General features: G+C 30.9%; 1 protein-coding gene across 2 annotated transcripts in view; it reads left to right on the top strand.

The window, feature by feature from the left end:
• Nucleotides 1-23,200, top strand: part of PNKP (Polynucleotide kinase 3'-phosphatase) — a 76,674-nt gene that overhangs the window by 23,343 nt on the left and 30,131 nt on the right. For both annotated transcript variants that reach the window (XM_071673259.1, XM_071673260.1), the window contains exon 8: nt 2,068-2,211. In XM_071673259.1, the coding sequence (XP_071529360.1) occupies nt 2,068-2,211 (144 nt within the window). The remainder of the gene's footprint in view (nt 1-2,067; nt 2,212-23,200) is intronic.

Genomic DNA, 23,200 nt, shown 5'->3' with positions numbered 1-23,200 from the left:
ATTCCACTGCAATACCTTCCAAACCCACTGCCTTGCCGGCTTTCATCTTCCACAAAGCTTTTACTACCTCTTCTCTGTTTACCAAGTCACTCTCCCTAACCCTCTCACCTTGCACACCACCTCAACCAAAACACCCTATATCTGCCACTCTATCACCAAACACATTCAACAAACCTTCAAAATACTCACTCCATCTCCTCACATCACCACTACTTGCTATCACTTCCCCATTAGCCCCCTTCACTGATGTTCCCATTTGTTCCCTTGTCTTACTCACTTTATTTACATTCTTCCAAAACATCATTTTATTCTCCCTAAAATTTAATGATACTCTCTCACCCCAACTCTCATTTGCCCTCTTTTTCACCTCTTGCACCTTTCTCTTGACCTCCTGCCTCTTTCTTTTATACATCTCCTACGCATTTGCTTTTTTTCCTAGCAAAAATCGTCCAAATGCGTCTCGTCTCTTTCACTAATAATCTTACTTCTTCATCGCTTCTCCTGCCACAAGCATCTTTTGCGCAAGCCATCACTGCTTCCCTAAATACATCCCATTCCTCCTCCACTCCTCTTACATCCTTTGCTCTCACCTTTTTCCATTCTCTTCTCAGTCTCTCCTAGTACTTCCTCACATGAGTCTCCTACCCAAGCTCACTTACTCTCACCACTCTCTTCACCCCAACATTCTCCTTTTCTGAAAACCTCTACAAATCTTCACCTTCGCCTCCTCAAGATAGTGATCAGACATCCCTCCAGTTGCACCTCTCAGCACATTAACATCCAAAAGTCTCTCTTTCGCACGCCTGTCAATTAACACGTAATCCACTAATGCTCTCTGGCCATCTCTCCTACTTACATACATATACTTATGTATATCTCTCTTTTTAAACCAGATATTCTCAATCACCAGTCATTTTTCAGCACATAAATCTGCAAGCTCTTCACCATTTCCATTTACAACACTGAACACCCCATGTACACCAATTATTCCCTTAACTGCCACATTACTCACCTTTGCATTCAAATCACCCATCACTATAACCCAGTCTCGTGCATCAAAACTACTAACACACTCACTCAGCTGCTCCCAAAACACTTGCCTCTCATGATCTTTCTTCTCATGCCCTGGTGCATATGCACCAATAATCACCCATCTGTCTCCATCCACTTTCAGTTTTACCCATATCAATGTAAAGTTTACTTTCTTACACTCTATCACATACTCCCACCACTCCTGTTTCAGGAGTAGTGCTACTCCTTCCCTTGCTCTTGTCCTCTCACTAGTCCCTGACTTTACTCCCAAGACATTCCCATCCACTCTTCCCCTTTACCCTTGAGCTTCGTTTTACTTAGAGCCAAATCATCCAGGTTCCTTTCCTCAAACATACCTATCTCTCCTTTTTTCTCATCTTGGTTACATCCACACACATTTATACACCCCAATCTGAGCTTTCGAGGAGGATGAGCACTCCCAGCTTGACTCCTTCTGTTTCCCCTTTTAGAAAGTTAGAATACAAGAAGAGGAGGGTTTGTAGCCCCCTGCTCCTGTCCCCTTTAGTCACCTTCTATGACACTTGAAGAATGCAAGGGAAGTATTTTTTTCTCTCATTTCCCCTCTCTTTCTTATTTTCATTCATATTTGCAATCCTATATCATTTCTAGTGAAAGGCTAATCTACCTATTATCATATAAACTGACAGATCTCCTGACCCTTTTGTGAACTGCACATCATGCACACTGTTAATCAGATTTCTTACCTCAGGCTAATTAATCAAACTCATATATTCCCTCCCTTCCTTGTCCATAGTATGTATGTGTTTGAACATCTTTGTGTTTAAAGTATATATTTGCAACACCTTTTTCCAGCTGATGCCGATAGTCCTTACATTCTTTCTCCATTGTCACACATCCACCTTTCACTTCCTCCTCTATTACCACTGTACACTAACTAAAGTTGGATCAACTGATGTCTTTTTCATTTAAAGGCTTTTTAGTTTAGTACCTAGATTTGAAGATACTGATATTCTATAATGTATTACTGATGAGATTTTCCATTTCCCTCTTCAGGTCATCATATTAGTTGGATATCCTGGCTCTGGCAAGAGTTTTTTCTCATCAACACATCTGGCTGGCTTGGGTTATATTCAGGCTAATCGTGATACTGTAGGCTCTTGGCAGAAATGTGTTTCTATTATGGAAAAATCTTTAAAGGTGGGATAATTTGAGTGTGTATCTTGTAATTCTAATTTTCACTGAACTTTTTTTTTAGCTACTACATTCAAAAGTAAGATGCTATACAGTTTGTTGATGACTTGCATATATGTATTAATTTATGAAATGGTTTCATGAACTTTTTTTAGAGTGGTGTATTGAAGTAATAATGAAAAACTTTTTGGGTGAGAGAATTTTACTGCTCTTAATGTGTAAAGGAGTCTAGTGTTTTTTGAACTATACTAACAACCCCATTGCACATTTTTTAAAAAAGTTATTTAATGTGATTAATAGAAGTTTGCTTATTTTTTCTATTTTTTATTTATTTATTTTACTTTGTCGCTGTCTCCTGCGTTAGTGAGGTAGTGCAAGGAAACAGACAAAAGAATGGCCCAACCCACCCACATACACATTTATATATATACACGTCCACACACGCAAATATACATACCTATACATCTCAACGTATACATATATATACACACACAGACATATACATATATACACATGTACATAATTCATACTGTCTGCCTTTATTCATTCCCATCGCCACCCCGCCACACATGACATAACAACCCCCTCCCTCCACATGTGCACGAGGTACGCTAGGAAAAGACAACAAAGGCCACATTCGTTCACACTCAGTCTCTAGCTGTCATGTATAATGCAACAGAACCACAGCTCCCTTTCCACATCCAGGCCCCACAGAACATTCCATGGTTTACCCCAGATGCTTCACATGCCCTGGTTCAATCCATTGACAGCATGTCGTCCCCAGTATACCACATCGTTCCAGTTCACTCTATTCCTTGAACGTCTTTTACCCTCTTGCATGTTCAGGCCCTGATCACTCAAAATCTTTTTCACTCCATCTTTCCATCTCCAGTTTGATCTCCCACTTCTCCTCGATCCCTCAGCCTCTGACACATATATCCTCTTGGTCAATCTTTCCTCACTCATTCTCTCCATGTGACCAAACCATTTCAAAACACCTTCTTCTGCTCTCTCAACCACGCTCTTTTTATTACCACACATTTCTCTTACCCTGTTATTACTTACTCGATCAAACCACCTCTCACCACATATTGTCCTCAAACATCTCATTTCCAGCACATCCTCCCTCCTCCGCACAACTCTGTCTATAGCCCATGCCTCGCAACCATATAACATTGTTGGAACCACTATTCCTTCAAACATACCCATTTTTGCTTTCTGAGATAATGTCCTCGACTTTCACACATTCTTCAACGCTCCCAGAACTTTCGCCCCCTCCCCCACCCTATGATTCACTTCCGTTTTAACGGTTCCATCCACTGCCAAATCCACTCCCAGATATCTAAAACACTTCACTTCCTCCAGTTTTTCTCCATTCAAACTTACCTCCCAATTGACTTGTCCCTCAACCCTACTGAACCTAATAACCTTGCTCTTATTTACATTTACTCTCAGCTTTCTTCTTTCACACACTTTACCAAACTCAGTCACCAGCTTCTGCAGTTTCTCACCTGAATCAGCCACCAGTGCTGTATCATCAGGGAACAAGAACTGACTCACTTCCCAAGCTCTCTCATCCACAACAGAATGCATACTTGCCCCTCTTTCCAAAACTCTTGCATTCACCTCCCTAACAACCCCATCCATAAACAAATTTAACAACTATGGAGACATCACACACCCCAGCCGCAAACCAACATTCACTGAGAACCAATCACTTTCCTCTCTTCCTACACATACACATGCCTTACATCCTCGATAAAAACTTTTCACTGCTTCTAACAACTTACCTCCCACGCCGTATATTCTAATACCTTCCACAGAGTATCTCTATCAACTCTTATCAAATGCCTTCTATAGATCCACAAATGCTACATACAAATCCATTTGCTTTTCTAAGTATTTTTCACATACATTCTTCAAAGCAAACACCTGATCCACACATCCTCTACCACTTCTGAAACCACACTGCTCATCCCCATTCTGATGCTTTGTACATGCCTTCACCCTCTCAGTCATTACCCTCCCATATAATTTCCCAGGTATACTCAACAAACTTATACCTCTGTAATTTGAGCACTCACTTTTATCCCCTTTGCCTTTGTACAATGGCACTATGCAAGCATTCTGCCAATCCTCAGGCACCTCACCATGAGTCATACATACTTTAAATAACCTTACGTACCAGTCAACAATACAGTCATCCCCTTTTTTAATAAATTCCACTGCAATACCATCCAAACCTGCTGCCTTGCCGGCTTTCATCTTCTGCAAAGCATTTACTACCTCTTGTCTGTTTACCAAATCATTCTCCCTAACCCTCTCACTTTGCACAGCACCTCGACCAAAACACCTTTTATCTGCCACTCTGTCATCAAACACAAACCTTCAAAATACTCACTCCATCTCCTTCTCACATCAGCATTACTTGTTATCACCTCCCCATTAGCCCCCTTCGCTGAAGTTCCCATTGGTTCCCTTTTCTTACGCACTTTATTTACCTCCTTCCAAGTATCAGTTGACTCAAGGTTCATTAAGCAATTAATGTACCAGTCTAGATTTCATAATTAATTCCTCCTTTGTGTTTCAGCTTTCAGCCCCTTAGCCAGAGTGTGCCAATGCAGCAGTACTTAAGTTATTATTCCCAGTCTACCCTTTTCTCTGAAATGTCCTTCAGAGTATACCATATATACATTTTTTTTTTGTATTTTGCTTTGTCGCTGTCTCCCGCATTTGCGAGGTAGCGCAAGGAAACAGACGAAAGAATGGCCCAACCCACCCACATGCACATGTATATACATACACGTCCACACACGCACATATACATACCTATACATCTCAATGTACACATATATATACACACACAGACATATACATATATCCACATGTACATAATTCATACTGTCTGCTTTTATTTATTCCCATTGCCACCTCGCCACACATGGTATAACAACCCCCTCCCCCCTCATGTGTGTGAGGTAGTGCTAGGAAAAGACAACAAAGGCCCCATTCGTTCACACTCAGTCTCTAGCTGTCATGTAATAATGCACCGAAACCACAGCTCCCTTTCCACATCCAGGCCCCACAGGACTTTCCGTGGTTTACCCCAGACACTTCACATGCCCTGGTTCAATCCATTGACAGCATGTCGACCCCGGTATACCACATCGTTCCAATTCACTCTATTTCTTGCACGCCTTTCACCCTCCCGCATGTTCAGGCCCCGATCACTCAAAATCTTTTTCACTCCATCTTTCCACCTCCAATTTGGTCCTCCTCGTTCCCTCTACCTCTGACACATATATCCTCTTGGTCAATCTTTCCTCACTCATTCTCTCCATGTGACCAAACCATTTCAAAACACCCTCTTCTGCTCTCTCAATCACACTTTTTATTTCCACACATCTCTCTTACCCTTACATTACTTACTCGATCAAACCTCCTCACACCACATATTGTCCTCAAACATCTCATTTCCAGCACATCCACCCTCCTGTGCACAACTCTATCCATAGCCCACGCCTCGCAACCATACATCATTGTTGGAACCACTATTCCTTCAAACATACCCATTTTTGCTTTCCGAGATTATGTTCTCGACTTCCAAACATTCTTCAAGGCTTCCAGAATTTTCGCCCCCTCCCCCACCCTGTGATTCACATCCGCTTCCATGGTTCCATCCGCTGCCAGATCCACTCCCAGATATCTAAAACACTTTACTTTAGAGGAAGTTGAAAATTTGAGCAAAAAAAAATGCAAGACTATAGCCTTGGATTTTTCTTGATTTTTTTGTAAAAATAGATTTTCTCAAAATTTTTAGCATAGATACTTTTATGTATAATGATTACGAATCTGTGGTCAAAATCTAAAAATTTGTATCATTAGTCGAGTAATAAGCATTTAGATTTTTTCAATTAGTCCAGGTGAATTATGAATTACAGTATTTTGACACCAAATACTTAAATACCATATGAAATAACATCTATACAAAGACTTTCATTAAAATCTGAGGAAGTGGAAAATCTGAGCCAAAAATATGCAAGGCTTGGATTTTTCTTGATTTTTTGAAAAAATAGATTTTCTTGAAACTTTCAGCATTGATACTTTTATGCATGCTGAATACGAATCTATGGTCAAAATCTAAAAATTTGTATAATTAGTTGAGTGATTAGTATTTAAATGTTATCAATTAGTTCAGGTGCTAATTAAACGGTTGATATTATGAATTACAGTCTTCTGGCACCAAATACTTAAATAACGTATAAAATAACATCTATACACAGATTGTCATTAAAATCTGAGGAAGTTGAAAATCTGAGCAAAAAAAATACAAGCCTTGGATTTTTCTTGATTTTTTGAAATACTTAAATACCATATAAAATAACATCTATAAACTGATTTTCATGAAAATCTGAGGAAATTGAAAATCTGAGAAAAAAAAAAAAAAATGCAAGGCTATATATATCATATAGCCTTGGATTTTTCTTGATTTTTTTGAAAAAAATAAATTTCCTTGAAATTTTCAGTATAGATACTTTTATGTATGGTGAATACGAATCTGTGGTCAAAATCTAAAAATTTGTATAATTAGTCGAGTAATTAGCATTTAGATTTTATAATTAGTCCAGGTGCTAATTAAACGGTTAATATTATGAATTAGTCGTTTGGATCCAAGTACTTAAATACCATATAAAATAACATCTATACACTGATTTTCATTAAAATCTGAGGAAGTTGAAAATCTGAGCAAAAAAAATGCAAGGCTATATATAGCCTTGGATTTTTCTCTATTTTTTTGAAAGAATAGACTTCCTTGAAATTTTCAGCATAGATACTTTTATGTATGCTGAATACGAATCTGCGGTCAAAATCTAACAATTCGTGTAAGTAGTCGAGTAATTAGCATTTAAATTTTATAATTAGTCCAGGTGCTAAATTAAACGGTTAATATCATGAATTACAGTCTTTTGACACCAAATACTTAACTAACATGAAATAACATCTATACACAGGTTTTCATTAAAATCTGAGGAAATTGAAAATCTGAGCAAAAAAATAGATTGAAAAAAATAGATTTTCTTGAAATTTTCATCATAGATACTTTTATGTATGCTGAATGCGAATCTGTGGTCAAAATCTATAAATTCTTTTAATTAGTCGAGTAATTAGCATTTAAGTTATCATAATTAATCTAGGTGCTAATTAAACGGTTAGCATTATGAATTACAGTCTTTTGACTCCAATCCCATTTGAAATAACATCTATTCACTGATTTTCATTAAAATCTGAGGAAGTTGAATATCTGAGCAAAAAAAATGCAAGGCCTTGAATTTTTCTTGATTTTTTTTTAAGAAATAGATTTCCTTGAAATTTTCAACATAGATACTTTTATGTATGCTGAATACGAATCTGTGGTCAAAATAAAAAAAATTCATATAATTAGTTGAGTAATTAGCATTTAAATTTCATAATTAGTCCAGGTGCTAATTAAACGGTTAATATTATGAATTACAGTCTTTTGACACCAAATACTTAGATATCATATTAAATAACATCTATACACAGATTTTCATTAAAATCTGAGGAAGTTGAAAATCTGAGCAAAAACACACAAGGCTATAATAATAATAATAGCCTTGGGTTTTTCTTGATTTTTTTGAAAAAAATAGATTTTCTAGAAATTTTCAGCATAGATACTTTTATGTATGCTGAATACGAATCTGTGGTCAAAATCTAAAAATTCGTATAATTACTCAAGAAATTAGCATTTAAATTTTATCATGATTAATCCAGGTGTCAATTAAACGGTTGATATTATGAATTACAGGCTTTTGACTCCAAGTACTTGAATACCATATAAAGTAACATCTATACACAGATTGTCATTAAAATCTTAATAAGTTGAAAGTCTGAGCAAAAAAATACAAGGCTTGGGATTTTTCATGATTTTTTTTAAAGAAATAGATTTTCTTAACATTTTTAGCATAGATATACCTAAGTATGCTGAATGCGAATCTGTTGTCAAAATCTAAAAATACGTATAATAGCTCGAGTAATTAGTATTTGAATTTTATCATAGTCCAGGTGCTAATTAAACGGTTAATATTATGAATTACAGTCTTTTGACCCCAAATACTTAAATACCATATAAAATAACATCTATACACAGACTTTCATTAAACTCTGAGGAAGTTGAAAATCTGAGCCTTGGATTTTTCTTGGTTTTTTATGAAAAATAGATTTTCTTCAGATATTCAGCATAGATACTTTTATGTATGCTGAATGCGAATCTGTGGTCAAAATATAAAAATCCTAATAATTAGTCAAGTAATTAGCATTTAAAGTTTATAATTAGTCCAGGTGCTAATTGAATATTTAGGTTAATATTATGAATTACAGTGTTTTGACTAAATACTTCAATACCATTTAAAATAACATCTATACACTGATTTTCATTAAAATCTGAGGAAATTGAAAATCTGAGAAAAAAAAAAATAATGCAAGGGATTTTGGAATTTTCTTGATTTTTTAAAAAAAAAAATAGATATCCTTGAAATTTTCAGTATAGATACTTTTATGTATGCTGAATGCGAATCTGGTCAAAATCTATAAATTCTTATAATTAGTCGAGTAATTAGCATTTAAATTTTATAATTAATCTAGGTGCTAATTAAACGGGTAATATTATGAATTACAGTCTTTTTACTCCAAATACTTAAATCCCATTTGAAATAACATTCATTCACTGATTTTCATTAATATCTGAGGAAGTTGAAAATCTGAGCAAAATAAATGCAAGACCTTGAATTTTTCTTGATTTTTTTGAAAAAATAGATTTCCTTAAAATTTTCAACATAGATACTTTTATGAATGCTGAATACGAATCTGGTCAAAATATAAAAATTCGTATAATTAGTTGAATCATTAGCATTTGAATTGTATAATTAGTCCAGGTGCTAATTAAACTATTAATATTATGAATTACAGTCTTTTGACACCAAATACTTGAATATCATATAAAATAACATCTATACACAGATTTTCATTAAAATCTGAGGAAGTTGAAAATCTGAGCAAAAACAAAGCAAGGCTATAATAATAATAATAGCCGTGGGTTTTTCTTGATTTTTTTGAAAAAAATAGATTTTCTAGAAATTTTCAGCATAGACACTTTTATGTATGCTGAATACGAATCTGTGGTCAAAATATAAAAATTCTAATAATTAGTTGAGTAATTAGCCTTTAAATTTTATCATAATTAGCCAAGGTGCTAATTAAACGGTTAATATTATAATTTACAGTCTTTTGACACCAAATACTTAAATACCATATGAAATAACACATATACACAGATTTTCATTATAATTAGTTCAGTAATTAGCATTTAAATTTTATTAGTCCAGGTGCTAATTAAACCCTTAATATTATGAATTACAGTCTTTTGACTTCAAATACTTAAATACCATATAAAATATCATATATACATAGATTTTCATTAAAATCTGAGGAAGTTGAAGATTTTCTTCGAATTTTCAGCATATATAATTTTATGTATGCTGAATGCGAGTCTCTGGTCAAAATCTAAAAATTCTTATAATCAATCGAGTAATTAGCATTTAGATTTTATCATAATTATTCCATGTGCTAGTTAAACGGTTAATATTATGAAATAGATTTACTTGAAATTTTCAGCATGGATACTTTTATGTATGCTGAATGCGAATCTGGTCAAAATCTAAAAATTTGTATAATTAGTCGAGTAATTAATATTTGAATTTTATCATAATTAGTCCAGGTGCTAATTAAACGGTTAATATTATGAATTACAGTCTTTTGACTCCAAATACTTAAACACCATATAAAATAACATCTATACTCTGATTTTCATTAAGATCTGAGGAAGTTGAAAATCTGAGCAAAAAAAATCCAAAAAAAATACCATATAAAATAACATCTATACTCTGATTTTCATTAAGATCTGAGGAAGTTGAAAATCTGAGCAAAAGAAATGCAAGGGTATAGCCTTGGATTTTTCTTGATTTTTTGGAAAAAATAGATTTTCTTGAAATTCTCAGCATAGATACTTTTATGTATGCTGAATACGAATCTGTGGTCAAAATATAAAAATTCCAATAATTAGTTGAGTAATTAGCATTTAAATTTTATAATTAGTCAAGGTGCTAATTAAACGGTTAATATAATTTACAGTCTTTTGACACCAAATACTTAAATACTATATGAAATAACATATATACACAGATTTTCATTAAAATCTGAGGAAGTTGAAAATCTGAGGAAAAAAAATATTTTCTTGATTTTTTTGAAAAAATAGATTTTCTTGAAATTCTCAGCATAGATACTTTTATGTATGCTGAATGCGAATCTGTGGTCAAAATATAAAAATTCTAATAATTAGTCGAGTAATTAGCATTTAAATTTTATCATAATTAGTCAAAGTGCTAATTAAATGGTTAATATTATGAATTACAGTCTTTTGACACCAAATACTTAAATACCATATGAAATAACATCTATACACTGATTTTCATTAAAATCTGAGGAAGTTGAAAATCTGAGCAAAAAAATGCAAGGCTATATATAGCCCTGGATTTTTCGTGAATTTTTTGAAAAAATAAGTTTTCTTGAAATTTTCATCATAGATACTATTATGTATATTGAATGCGAATCTGTGGTGAAAATTTAAAAATTCGTATAATTAGTTAAGTAATTAGCATTTGAATTTTATCATAATTAGTCCAGGTGGTAATTAGACGGTTAATATTTTGAATTACATTATTTTGACTCCAAATACTTCAATACCATAAAAAATATCATCTGTACACTGATTTTTATTAAAATCTGAGGAAGTTGAAAATCTGAGCAAAAAAATGCAAGGCTATATATATAGCCTTGGATTTTCGTGAATTTTTTGAAAAAATAGATTATCTCTGAAACTTTCATCACAGATACTTTTATGTATGCTGTATACGAATCTGGGGTCAAAATCTAAAAATTTGTATAATTAGCATTTTTTTTTTTTTATTATACTTTGTCGCTGTCTCCCGCATTTGCGAGGTAGCGCAAGGAAACAGACGAAAGAGATGGCCCAACCCCGCCATACACATGTATATACATACGTCCACACACGCAAATATACATACCTACACAGCTTTCCATGGTTTACCCCAGATGCTTCACATGCCTTGATTCAATCCACTGACAGCACGTCAACCCCGTTATACCACATCGCTCCAATTCACTCTATTCCTTGCCCTCCTTTCACCCTCCTGCATGTTCAGGCCCCGATCACACAAAATCTTTTTCACTCCATCTTTCCACCTCCAATTTGGTCTCCCTCTTCTCCTCGTTCCCTCCACCTCCGACACATATATCCTCTTGGTCAATCTTTCCTCACTCATTCTCTCCATGTGCCCAAACCACTTCAAAACACCCTCTTCTGCACTCTCAACCACGCTCTTTTTATTTCCACACATCTCTCTTACCCTTACGTTACTCACTCGATCAAACCACCTCACACCACACATTGTCCTCAAACATCTCATTTCCAGCACATCCATGCTCCTGCGCACAACTCTATCCATAGCCCACGCCTCGCAACCATACAACATTGTTGGAACCACTATTCCTTCAAACATACCCATTTTTGCTTTCCGAGATAATGTTCTCGACTTCCACACATTCTTCAAGGCCCCCAGAATTTTCGCCCCCTCCCCCACCCTATGCTCCACTTCCGCTTCCATGGTTCCGTCCGCTGCCAGATCCACTCCCAGATATCTAAAACACTTCACTTCCTCCAGTTTTTCTCCATTCAAACTCACCTCCCAATTGACATGACCCTCAACCCTACTGTACCTAATAACCTTGCTCTTATTCACATTTACTCTTAACTTTCTTCTTCCACACACTTTACCAAACTAAGTCACCAGCTTCTGCAGTTTCTCACATGAATCAGCCACCAGCGCTGTATCATCAGCGAACAACAACTGACTCACTTCCCAAGCTCTCTCATCCCCAACAGACTTCATACTTGCCCCTCTTTCCAAAACTCTTGCATTTACCTCCCTAACAACCCCATCCATAAAAAAATTAAACAACCATGGAGACATCACACACCCCTGCCGCAAACCTACATTCACTGAGAACCAATGACTTTCCTCTCTTCCTACACGTACACATGCCTTACATCCTCGATAAAAACTTTTCACTGCTTCTAACAACTTTCCTCCCACACCATATATTCTTAATACCTTCCACAGAGCATCTCTATCAACTCTATCATATGCCTTCTCCAGATCCATAAATGCTACATACAAATCCATTTGCTTTTCTAAGTATTTCTCACATACATTCTTCAAAGCAAACACCTGATCCACACATCCTCTACCACTTCTGAAACCACACTGCTCTTCCCCAATCAGTTGGTACTTAAACGGTTAATATTATGAATTACATTCTTTTGACTCCAAATATTCAATACCATCTAAAATAACATCTATACACTGATTTTCATTAAAATCTTAGGAAGTTGAAAATCTCAGCAAAAAAAATGCAAGGCCTTGGGTTTTTCTTGTTTTTTTTGAAAAAATAGATTTTCTGTAAATTTTTAACATAGATACTTTTATGAATGCTGAATACGAATCTGGTCAAAATATAAAAATTCGTATGATTAGTTGAGTCATTAGCATTTAAATTGTATAATTAGTCCAGGTGCTAATTAAACGGTTAATATTATGAATTACAGTCTTTTGACACCAAATACTTAAATATCATATAAAATAACATCTATACACAGATTTTCATTAAAATCTGAGGAAGTTGAAAATCTGAGCAAAAAAAGAAATGCAAGGCTTATTTATAATAATAATAGCCTTGGGTTTTTCTTGATTTTTTTGAAAAAAATAGATTTTCTAGAAATTTTCAGCATAGATACTTTTATGTATGCTGAATACGAATCTGTGGTCAAAATATAAAAATTCTAATAACTAGTGGAGTAATTAGCATTTAAATTTTATCATAATTAGTCAAGGTGCTAATTAAACGGTTAATATTATAATTTACAGTCTTTTGACACCAAATACTTAAATACCATATGAAATAACATATATACACAGATTTTCATTATAATTAGTTAAGTAATTAGCATTTAAATTTTATCATAATTAGTCCAGGTGCTGATTAAACACTTAATATTATGAATTACAGTCTTTTGACTTCAAATACTTAAATACCATTTAAAATATCATATATACATAGATTTTCATTAAAATCTGAGGAAGTTGAAGATTTTCTTGGAATTTTCAGCATATATACTTTTATGTATGCTGAATGCGAGTCTGTGGTCAAAATCTAAAAATTGTTATAATCAATCGAGTAATTAGCATTTAGATTTTATCATAATTATTCCACGTGCTAGTTAAAAGGTTAATATTATGAATTAGTCTTTTGTCTCCAAATACTTGAATACCATATAAAATAAAATCTATACACAGATTATCATTAACATCTGAGGAAGTTGATAATCTGAGCAAAAAATGTAAGGCTATAGCGTTGGATTTTTCTTGATTTTCTTTTTTTAGAAAAATAGATTTACTTGAAATTTTGAGCATGGATACTTTTATGTATGCTGAATGCGAATCTGGTCAAAATCTAAAAATTCGTATAATTAGTCGAGTAATTAATATTTGAATTTTATCATAATTTGTCCAGGTGCTAATTAAACGGTTAATATTATGAATTACAGTCTTTTGACTCCAAATACTTAAATACCATATAAAATAACATCTATACTCTGATTTTCATTAAGATCTGAGGAAGTTGAAAATCTGAGCAAAAAAAAATGCAAGGGTATAGCCTTGGATTTTTCTTGATTTTTTTGAAAAAATAGATTTTCTTGAAATTCTCAGCATAGATACTTTTATGTATCCTGGATGCGAATCTGTGGTCAAAATATAAAAATTCTAATAATTAGTTGAGTTATTAGCATTTAAATTTTATCATAATTATTCAAGGTGCTAATTAAACGGTTAATATTATAATTTACGGTCTTTTGACACCAAATACTTAAATACCATATGAAATAACATATATACACAGATTTTCATTAAAATCTGAGGAAGTTGAAAATCTGAGGAAAAAAAATGGAAGGGGATAGCCTTGGATTTTTCTTGATTTCTTGAAAAAATAGATTTTCTTGAAATTCTCAGCATAGATACTTTTATGTATGCTGAATGCGAATCTGTGGTCAAAATATAAAAATTCTAATAATTAGTTGAGTAATTAGCATTAATATTTTATCATAATTAGTCCAGGTGGTAATTAGACGGTTAATATTTTGAATTACATTCTTTTGACTCCAAATACTTCAATACCATAAAAAAATAATATCTATACACTGATTTTAATTAAGATCTGAGGAAGTTGAAAATCTGAGCAAAAAAAATGCAAGGCTATATATATAGCCTTGGATTTTTCGTGAATTTTTTGAAAAAATAGATTATCTCTGAAACTTTCATCACAGATACTTTTATGTATGCTGTATACGAATCTGGGGTCAAAATCTAAAAATTTGTATAATTAGCATTTAAATCTTATAATTAGTTCAGTTGGTACTTAAACGGTTAATATTATGAATTACATTCTTTTGACTCCAAATATTCAATACCCTGTAAAATAACATCTATACACTGATTTTCATTAAAATCTTAGGAAGTTGAAAATCTCAGCAAAAAAAAAATGCAAGGCCTTCGGTTTTTCTTGTTTTTTTTGAAAAAATAGATTTTCTTTAAATTTTTAACATAGATACTTTTATGATTGCTGAATACGAATCTGGTCAAAATATAAAAATTCGTATAATTAGTTGAGTCATTAGCATTTAAATTGTATAATTAGTCCAGGTGCTAATTAAACGGTTAATATTATGAATTACAGTCTTTTAACACCAAATACTTAAATATCATATGAAATAACATTTATACACAGATTTTCATTAAAATCTGAGGAAGTTGAAAATCAGAGCAAAAAAAAAAAAAAATGCAAGGCTATAATAATAATAGCCTTGGGTTTTTCTTAATTTTTTTTGAAAAAAATAGATTTTTTAGAAATTTTCAGCATAGATACTTTTATGTATGCTGAATACGAATCTGTGGTCAAAATATAAAAATTCTATTAATTAGTCGAGTAAGTAGCATTTAAATTTTATCATAATTAGTCAAGGTGCTAATTAAATGGTTAATATTATAATTTACAGTCTTTTGTCACCAAATACTTAAATACCATATGAAATAACATATATACACAGATTTTCATTATAATTAGTTAAGTAATTAGCATTTAAATTTTATCATAATTAGTCCAGGTGCTGATTAAACACTTAATATTATGAATTACAGTCTTTTGACTTCAAATACTTAAATACCATTTAAAATATCATATATACATAGATTTTCATTAAAATCTGAGGAAGTTGAAGATTTTCTTGGAATTTTCAGCATATATACTTTTATGTATGCTGAATGCGAGTCTGTGGTCAAAATCTAAAAATTGTTATAATCAATCGAGTAATTAGCATTTAGATTTTATCATAATTATTCCACGTGCTAGTTAAACGGTTAATATTATGAATTAGTCTTTTGTCTCCAAATACTTGAATACCATATAAAATAAAATCTATACACAGATTATCATTAACATCTGAGGAAGTTGAAAATCTGAGCAAAAAATGCAAGGCTATAGTGTTGGATTTTTCTTGATTTTCTTTTTTTAGAAAAATAGATTTACTTGAAATTTTGAGCATGGATACTTTTATGTATGCTGAATGCGAATCTGGTCAAAATCTAAAAATTCGTATAATTAGTCGAGTAATTAATATTTGAATTTTATCATAATTAGTCCAGGTGCTAATTAAACGGTTAATATTATGAATTACAGTCTTTTGACTCCAAATACTTAAATACCATATAAAATAACATCTATACTCTGATTTTCATTAAGATCTGAGGAAGTTGAAAATCTGAGCAAAAAAAATGCAAGGGTATAGCCTTGGATTTTTCTTGATTTTTTGAAAAAAATAGATTTTCTTGAAATTCTCAGCATAGATACTTTTATGTATGCTGGATGTGAATCTGTGGTCAAAATATAAAAATTCTAATAATTAGTTGAGTAATTAGCATTTAAATTTTATCATAATTATTCAAGGTGCTAATTAAACGGTTAATATTATGATTTACGGTCTTTTGACACCAAATACTTAAATACCATATGAAATAACATACATACACAGATTTTCATTAAAATCTGAGGAAGTTGAAAATCTGAGGAAAAAAAATGCAAGGGTATAGCCTTGGATTTTTCTTGATTTTTTTGAAAAAATAGATTTTCTTGAAATTCTCAGCATAGATACTTTTATGTATGCTGAATGCGAATCTGTGGTCAAAATATAAAAATTCTAATAATTAGTCGAGTAATTAGCATTTAAATTTTATCATTAGTCAAGGTGCTAATTAAATGGTTAATATTATGAATTACAGTCTTTTGACACCAAATACTTAAATACCATATGAAATAACATCTATACACTGATTTTCATTAAAATCTGAGGAAGTTGAAAATCTGAGCAAAAAAATGCAAGGCTATATATAGCCTTGGATTTTTCGTGAATTTTTTGAAAAAATAGATTTTCTTGAAATTTTCATCATAGATACTATTATGTAAATTGAATGCGAATCTGTGGTGAAAATGTAAAAATTCGTATAATTACTTAAGTAATTAGCATTAAGTAATTAAGTAATTAGTCCAGGTGGTAATTAGACGGTTAATATTTTGAATTACATTCTTTTGACTCCAAATACTTCAATACCATAAAAAATATCATCTATACACTGATTTTCATTAAAACCTGAGGAAGTTGAAAATCTGAGCAAAAAAATGCAAGGCTATATATATATAGCCTTGGATTTTTCGTGAATTTTTTGAAAAAATAGATTATCTCTGAAATTTTCATCACAGATACTTTTATGTATGCTGTATACGAATCTGGGGTCAAAATCTAAAAATTTGTATAATTAGCATTTAAATTTTATAATTAGTTCAGTTGGTACTTAAACGGTTAATATTATGAATTACATTCTTTTGACTCCAAATATTCAGTACCATCTAAAATAACATCTATACACTGATTTTCATTAAAATCTTAGGAAGTTGAAAATCTCAGAAAAAAAAATGCAAGGCCTTCGGTTTTTCCTTTTTTTTTTTTTTTGAAAAAATAGATTTTCTTCAAATTTTTAACATAGATACTTTTATGAATGCTGAATACGAATCTGGTCAAAATATAAAAATTCGTATAATTAGTTGAGTCAGCATTTAAATTGTATAATTAGTCCAGGTGCTAATTAAACGGTTAATATTATGAATTACAGTCTTTTGACACCAAATACTTAAATATTATATAAAATAACATCTATACACAGATTTTCATTAAAATGTGAGGAAGTTGAAAATCTGAGCAAAAAAAAAAAAAAATGTAAGGCTATATAATAATAATAGCCTTGGGTTTTTCTTGATTTTTTTGAAAAAAATAGATGTTCTAGAAATTTTCAGCATAGATACTTTTATGTATGCTGAATACGAATCTGTGGTCAAAATATAAAAATTCTAATAATTAGTCGAGTAATTAGCATTTAAATTTTATCATAATTAGTCAAGGTGCTAATTAAACGGTTAATATTATAATTTACAGTCTTTTGACACCAAATACTTAAATACCATATGAAATAACATATATACACAGATTTTCATTATAATTAGTTAAGTAATTAGCATTTAAATTTTATCATAATTAGTCCAGGTGCTGATTAAACACTTAATGTTATGAATTACAGTCTTTTGACTTCAAATACTTAAATACCATATAAAATATCATATATACATAGATTTTCATTAAAATCTGAGGAAGTTGAATATTTTCTTGGAATTTTCAGCATATATACTTTTCTGTATGCTGAATGCGAGTCTGTGGTCAAAATCTAAAAATTGTTATAATCAATCGAGTAATTAGCATTTAGATTTTATCATAATTATTCCACGTGCTAGTTAAACGGTTAATATTATGAATTAGTCTTTTGTCTCCAAATACTTGAATACCATATAAAGTAAAATCTATACACAGATTATCATTAACATCTGAGGAAGTTGAAAATCTGAGCAAAAAATGCAAGGCTATAGCGTTGGATTTTTCTTGATTTTCTTTTTTTAGAAAAATAGATTTACTTGAAATTTTGAGCATGGATACTTTTATGTATGCTGAATGCGAATCTGGTCAAAGTCTAAAAATTCGTATAATTAGTCGAGTAATTAATATTTGAGTTTTATCATAATTAGTCCAGGTGCTAATTAAACGGTTAATATTATGAATTACAGTCTTTTGACTCCAAATACTTAAATACCATATAAAATAACATCTATACTTTGATTTTCATTAAGATCATGAAAATCTGAGCATAAAAAATTTAAGGGTATAGCCTTGGATTTTTCTTGATTTTTTTGAAAAAATAGATTTTCTTGAAATTCTCAGCATAGATACTTTTATGTATGCTGAATGCGAATCTGTGGTCAAAATATAAAAATTCTAATAATTAGTGGAGTTATTAGCATTTAAATTTTATAATTTGTCAAGTTGCTAATTAAATGGTTAATATTATGAATTACAGTCTTTTGACACCAAATACTTAAATACCATATGAAATAACATCTATACACTGATTTTTATTAAGATCTGAGGAAGTTGAAAATCTGAGCAAAAAATGCAAGGCTATATATAGCCTTGGATTTTTCGTGAATTTTTTGAAAAAATAGGTTTTCTTGAAATTGTCATCATAGATACTATTATGTATATTGAATGCGAATCTGTGGTGAAAAATTAAAAGATTCGTATAATTAGTTAAGTAATTAGCATTTGAATTTTATAATTAATCCAGGTGGTAATTAGACGGTTAATATTTTGAATTACATTCTTTTGACTCCAAATACTTCAATACCATAAAAAATATCATCTATACACTGATTTTCATTAAAATCTGCGGAAGTTCAAAATCTGAGCAAAAAAATGCAAGGCTATATAATATAGCCTTGGATTTTTCGTGAATTTTTTGAAAAAATAGATTATCTTGAAATTTTCATCACAGATACTTTTATGTATGCTGTATACGAATCTGGGGTTAAAATCTAAAAATTTGTATAATTAGCATTTAAATTTTATAATTAGTTCAGTTGGTACTTAAACGGTTAATATTATGAATTACATTCTTTTGACTCCAAATATTCAATACCATGTAAAATAACATCTATACACTGATTTTCATTAAAATCTTAGGAAGTTGAAAATCTCGGCAAAAAAAATGCAAGGCCTTGGGTTTTTCTTGTTTTTTTTTAAAAATAGATTTTCTTCAAATTTTTAACATAGATACTTTTATGTATGCTGAATACGAATCTGTGGTCAAAATATTAAAATTCGTGTATTTAGTCGAGTAATTAGCATTTAGATTTTATCATAGTCTAGGTGCTAATTAAACGGTTAGTCTTATGAATTATAGTCTTTTGACTCCAAATACTTAAATACCATATAAAATAATATCTGTACACTGATTTTTATTAAAATCTGAGGAAGTTGAAAATCTGAGATAAAAAATGTAAGGCTATAGTATATCCTTGGATTTTTCTTGATTTTTCTTTGAAAAAATAGGTTTTCTTCAAGTTATTAGCGTAGATACTTTTATGTATGCTGAATCTAATCTAATCTAAATCTAAAAATTAGTATAATTAGTTGAGCAATTAGCATTTGAATTTTATAATTAGTCCAGGTGCTAATTAAACGGTTAATATGATGAATTACAGTCTTTTGACTCCAAATACTTAAATACCATATAAAATAACATTTATACTCTGATTTTCATTAAGATCTGAGGAAGTTGAAAATCTGAGCAAAAAATAATGCTAGGCTATAGCCTTGGATTTTTCGTGAATTTTTTGAAAAAATAGATTTCCTTGAAATTTTCATCACAGATACGTTTATGTATGCTGAATGCGAATCTGTTGTCAAAATCTAACCAAATTCATAAATACCATATGAAGTAATATGTAAACACAGATTTTCACTAAAATCTTGGGAAGTTGAAAATATGAGCAAAAGAAAATAAAAATGCAAGGCTATAGCCTTGGATTTTTTGATTTTTTTTTTTTTTGGAAAAATAGATTTCCTTGAAATTATTAGCATAGATACTTTTATGTATGCTGAATACGAATCGTATAATTAGAATTTGTATAATTAGTCGAGTAATTCGCATTTAGATTTTATAATTAGTCCAAGTGCTAACTAAACGGTTGATATTATGAATTACAGTTTTTGACTCCAAATAACCATATAAAATAACATCTATACACTGATTTTCATTAAAATCTGAGGAAGTATAAAATCTGAGGAAAAGAATCCAAGGCTATATATAGCATTGGATTTTTCTTGATTTTTTTAAGAAATATATTTCCCTGAAATTTTCTGTATAGATATTTTTAAGTATGCTGAATACAAATCTGTGGTCAAAATATAAAAATTCGTATAATTAGTCGAGTAATTAGTATTTAGATTTCATCATAATCCAGGTGCTAATTAAACGGTTAATATTATGAATTACAGTCTTTTGACTCCAATTACTTAAGTACCATATAAGATAACATCTATACACAGATTTTCACTAAAATCTGAGGAAGTTGAAAATCTTAGCCAAAAAAATGCAAGGCTATAGCCTTGGATTTTTCTTGATTTTTTTTGAATATAGATTTTCATCAGATTTTAGCATAGATGCTTTTATGTATGTTGAATACGAATCTGTTGTCAAAATCTAACAATTTGTGTAAGTAGACGAGTAATTAGCATTTACATTTTATCATAATTAGTGCAGGTGCTAATAAAACGCTTAATATCATGAATTACAGTCTTTTGACACCAAATACTTTAATACCTTATAAAATAACATCTATACAGAAATTTTCATTAAAATCTGAGGAAGTTGAAAGTCTGAGCCAAAAAAATGGATTTTTATTGATTTTTTTGTAAAGATAGATTTTCTTGAAGTTTTCATCATAGATACCTTTATGTATGCTGAATGCGAATCTGTGGGCAAAATCTAAAAATTCGTATTAGTCGAGTAATTAGAATTTAAATTTTATAATTAATCCACGTGCTAATTAAATGGTTAACATTATGAATTACAGTCTTTTGACACCAAATTCATAAATACCATATAAAATAATATCTATACACAGATTTTCACTAAAATCTGAGGAAGTTGAAAATCTGAGCAAAAAAAAAAAAAATGGAAGGCTATAGCCTTGGATTTTTTTGTGATTTTTTTTTGGAAAAATAGATTTCCTTGACATTTTTAGCTTAGATACTTATATGTATGCTGAATACGAATCTGTGGTTAAGATATAAAAAATCGTATAATTAGTCGAGTAATTAGCATTTAAATTTTGTGATTAGTCCAAGTTCTAATTAAACGGTTGATATTATGAATTACAGTCTTTTGACTCCAAATACTTAAATATCATATGAAATAACATCTATACACTAATTTTCATTAAAATCTGAGGAAGTATAAAATCTGAGGAAAAAAATGCAATGCTATATATAGCCTTGGATTTTTCTTGATTTTTTAAAAAATATATTATCTTGAAATTTTCAGTATAAATTTTTTTTATGTATCGTGAATACGAATCTTTGGTCAAAATCTAAAAATTCATATAATTAGTCGAGTAATTTGTATTCAAATTTTACAATTAATCCAGGTGCTAATTAAACGTTTAATACTATGAATTACAGTCTTTTGACTCCAATTACTTAAATACCATATAAAATAACATCTGTACACGGATTTTTACTAAAATCTGAGGAAGTTGAAAATCTGAGTAAAAAAAAATGCAAGGCCTTGGGTTTTTCTTTTTTTTTTTTTTTTTTGAAAATAGATTTTCTTGAAATTTTCATCATAGATACCTTTATGTATGCTGAATACGAATCTGTTGTTAAAATCTAAGAATTCGTGTAAGTAGTCGAGTAGTTAGCATCCAAATTTTATCATAATTAGTCCAGGAGCTAATAAAACGGTTAATATCATGAATTACAGTCTTTTGACACCAAATACTTAAATACCATATAAAATAACATATATACACAGATTTTCATTAAAATCTGAGAAGTTGAAAATCTGAGCCAAAAAAATACAAGGCTATAGCCTTGGATTTTTATTGATTTTTTTGAAAAAGATTTTCTTGAAATTTTCTTCATAGATACTTTTATGTATGCTGAATGCGAATCTGTGGTCAAAATATGAAAATTCTTATAATTAGTCGAGTAATTAGCACTTAACTTTTGTCATAATTAGTCCAGGTTCTGATTAAACGGTTGATATTATGAATTACAGTGTTTTGACTCCAAATACTTAGATGACATAGAATAACATCTATACACTGATTTTCATTAAAATCTGAGGAAGTTGAAAATCTGAGGAAAAAAATGCAAGGCTATATAATATCGCCTTAGTTTTTTTCTTGATTTTTTTGAAAAAACTTTTATATAACTTTTATATATGCTGAATGCGAATTTGTGGTCAGAATCTAAAAATTCCTATAATTACTTGAGTAATAAGTATTTAGATGTTATCATAATTAGTCCAGGTGCTAATTAAACGGTTGATATTATGAATTACAGTCTTTTTGACTCAAAATACTAAAATACAATATAAAATAACATCTATACACTGATTTTCATTAAAAGCTGAGGTAGTTGAAAATCTCAGCAAAAAAAATGCAATGGATTTTTCTTGATTTTTTTGAAAAAATAGATTTTCTTGAAATTTTCATCATAGATACTTTTATGTATGCTGAATGCGAATCTGTGGTCAAAAGCTCAAAATTCATATAATTAGTCGAG

The sequence above is a fragment of the Panulirus ornatus genome, chromosome 18 (genome assembly GCF_036320965.1).
Source record: "Panulirus ornatus isolate Po-2019 chromosome 18, ASM3632096v1, whole genome shotgun sequence".
NCBI classification, from domain to species: domain Eukaryota; kingdom Metazoa; phylum Arthropoda; class Malacostraca; order Decapoda; family Palinuridae; genus Panulirus; species Panulirus ornatus.
This window is presented reverse-complemented; position numbering and strand designations above follow the sequence as displayed.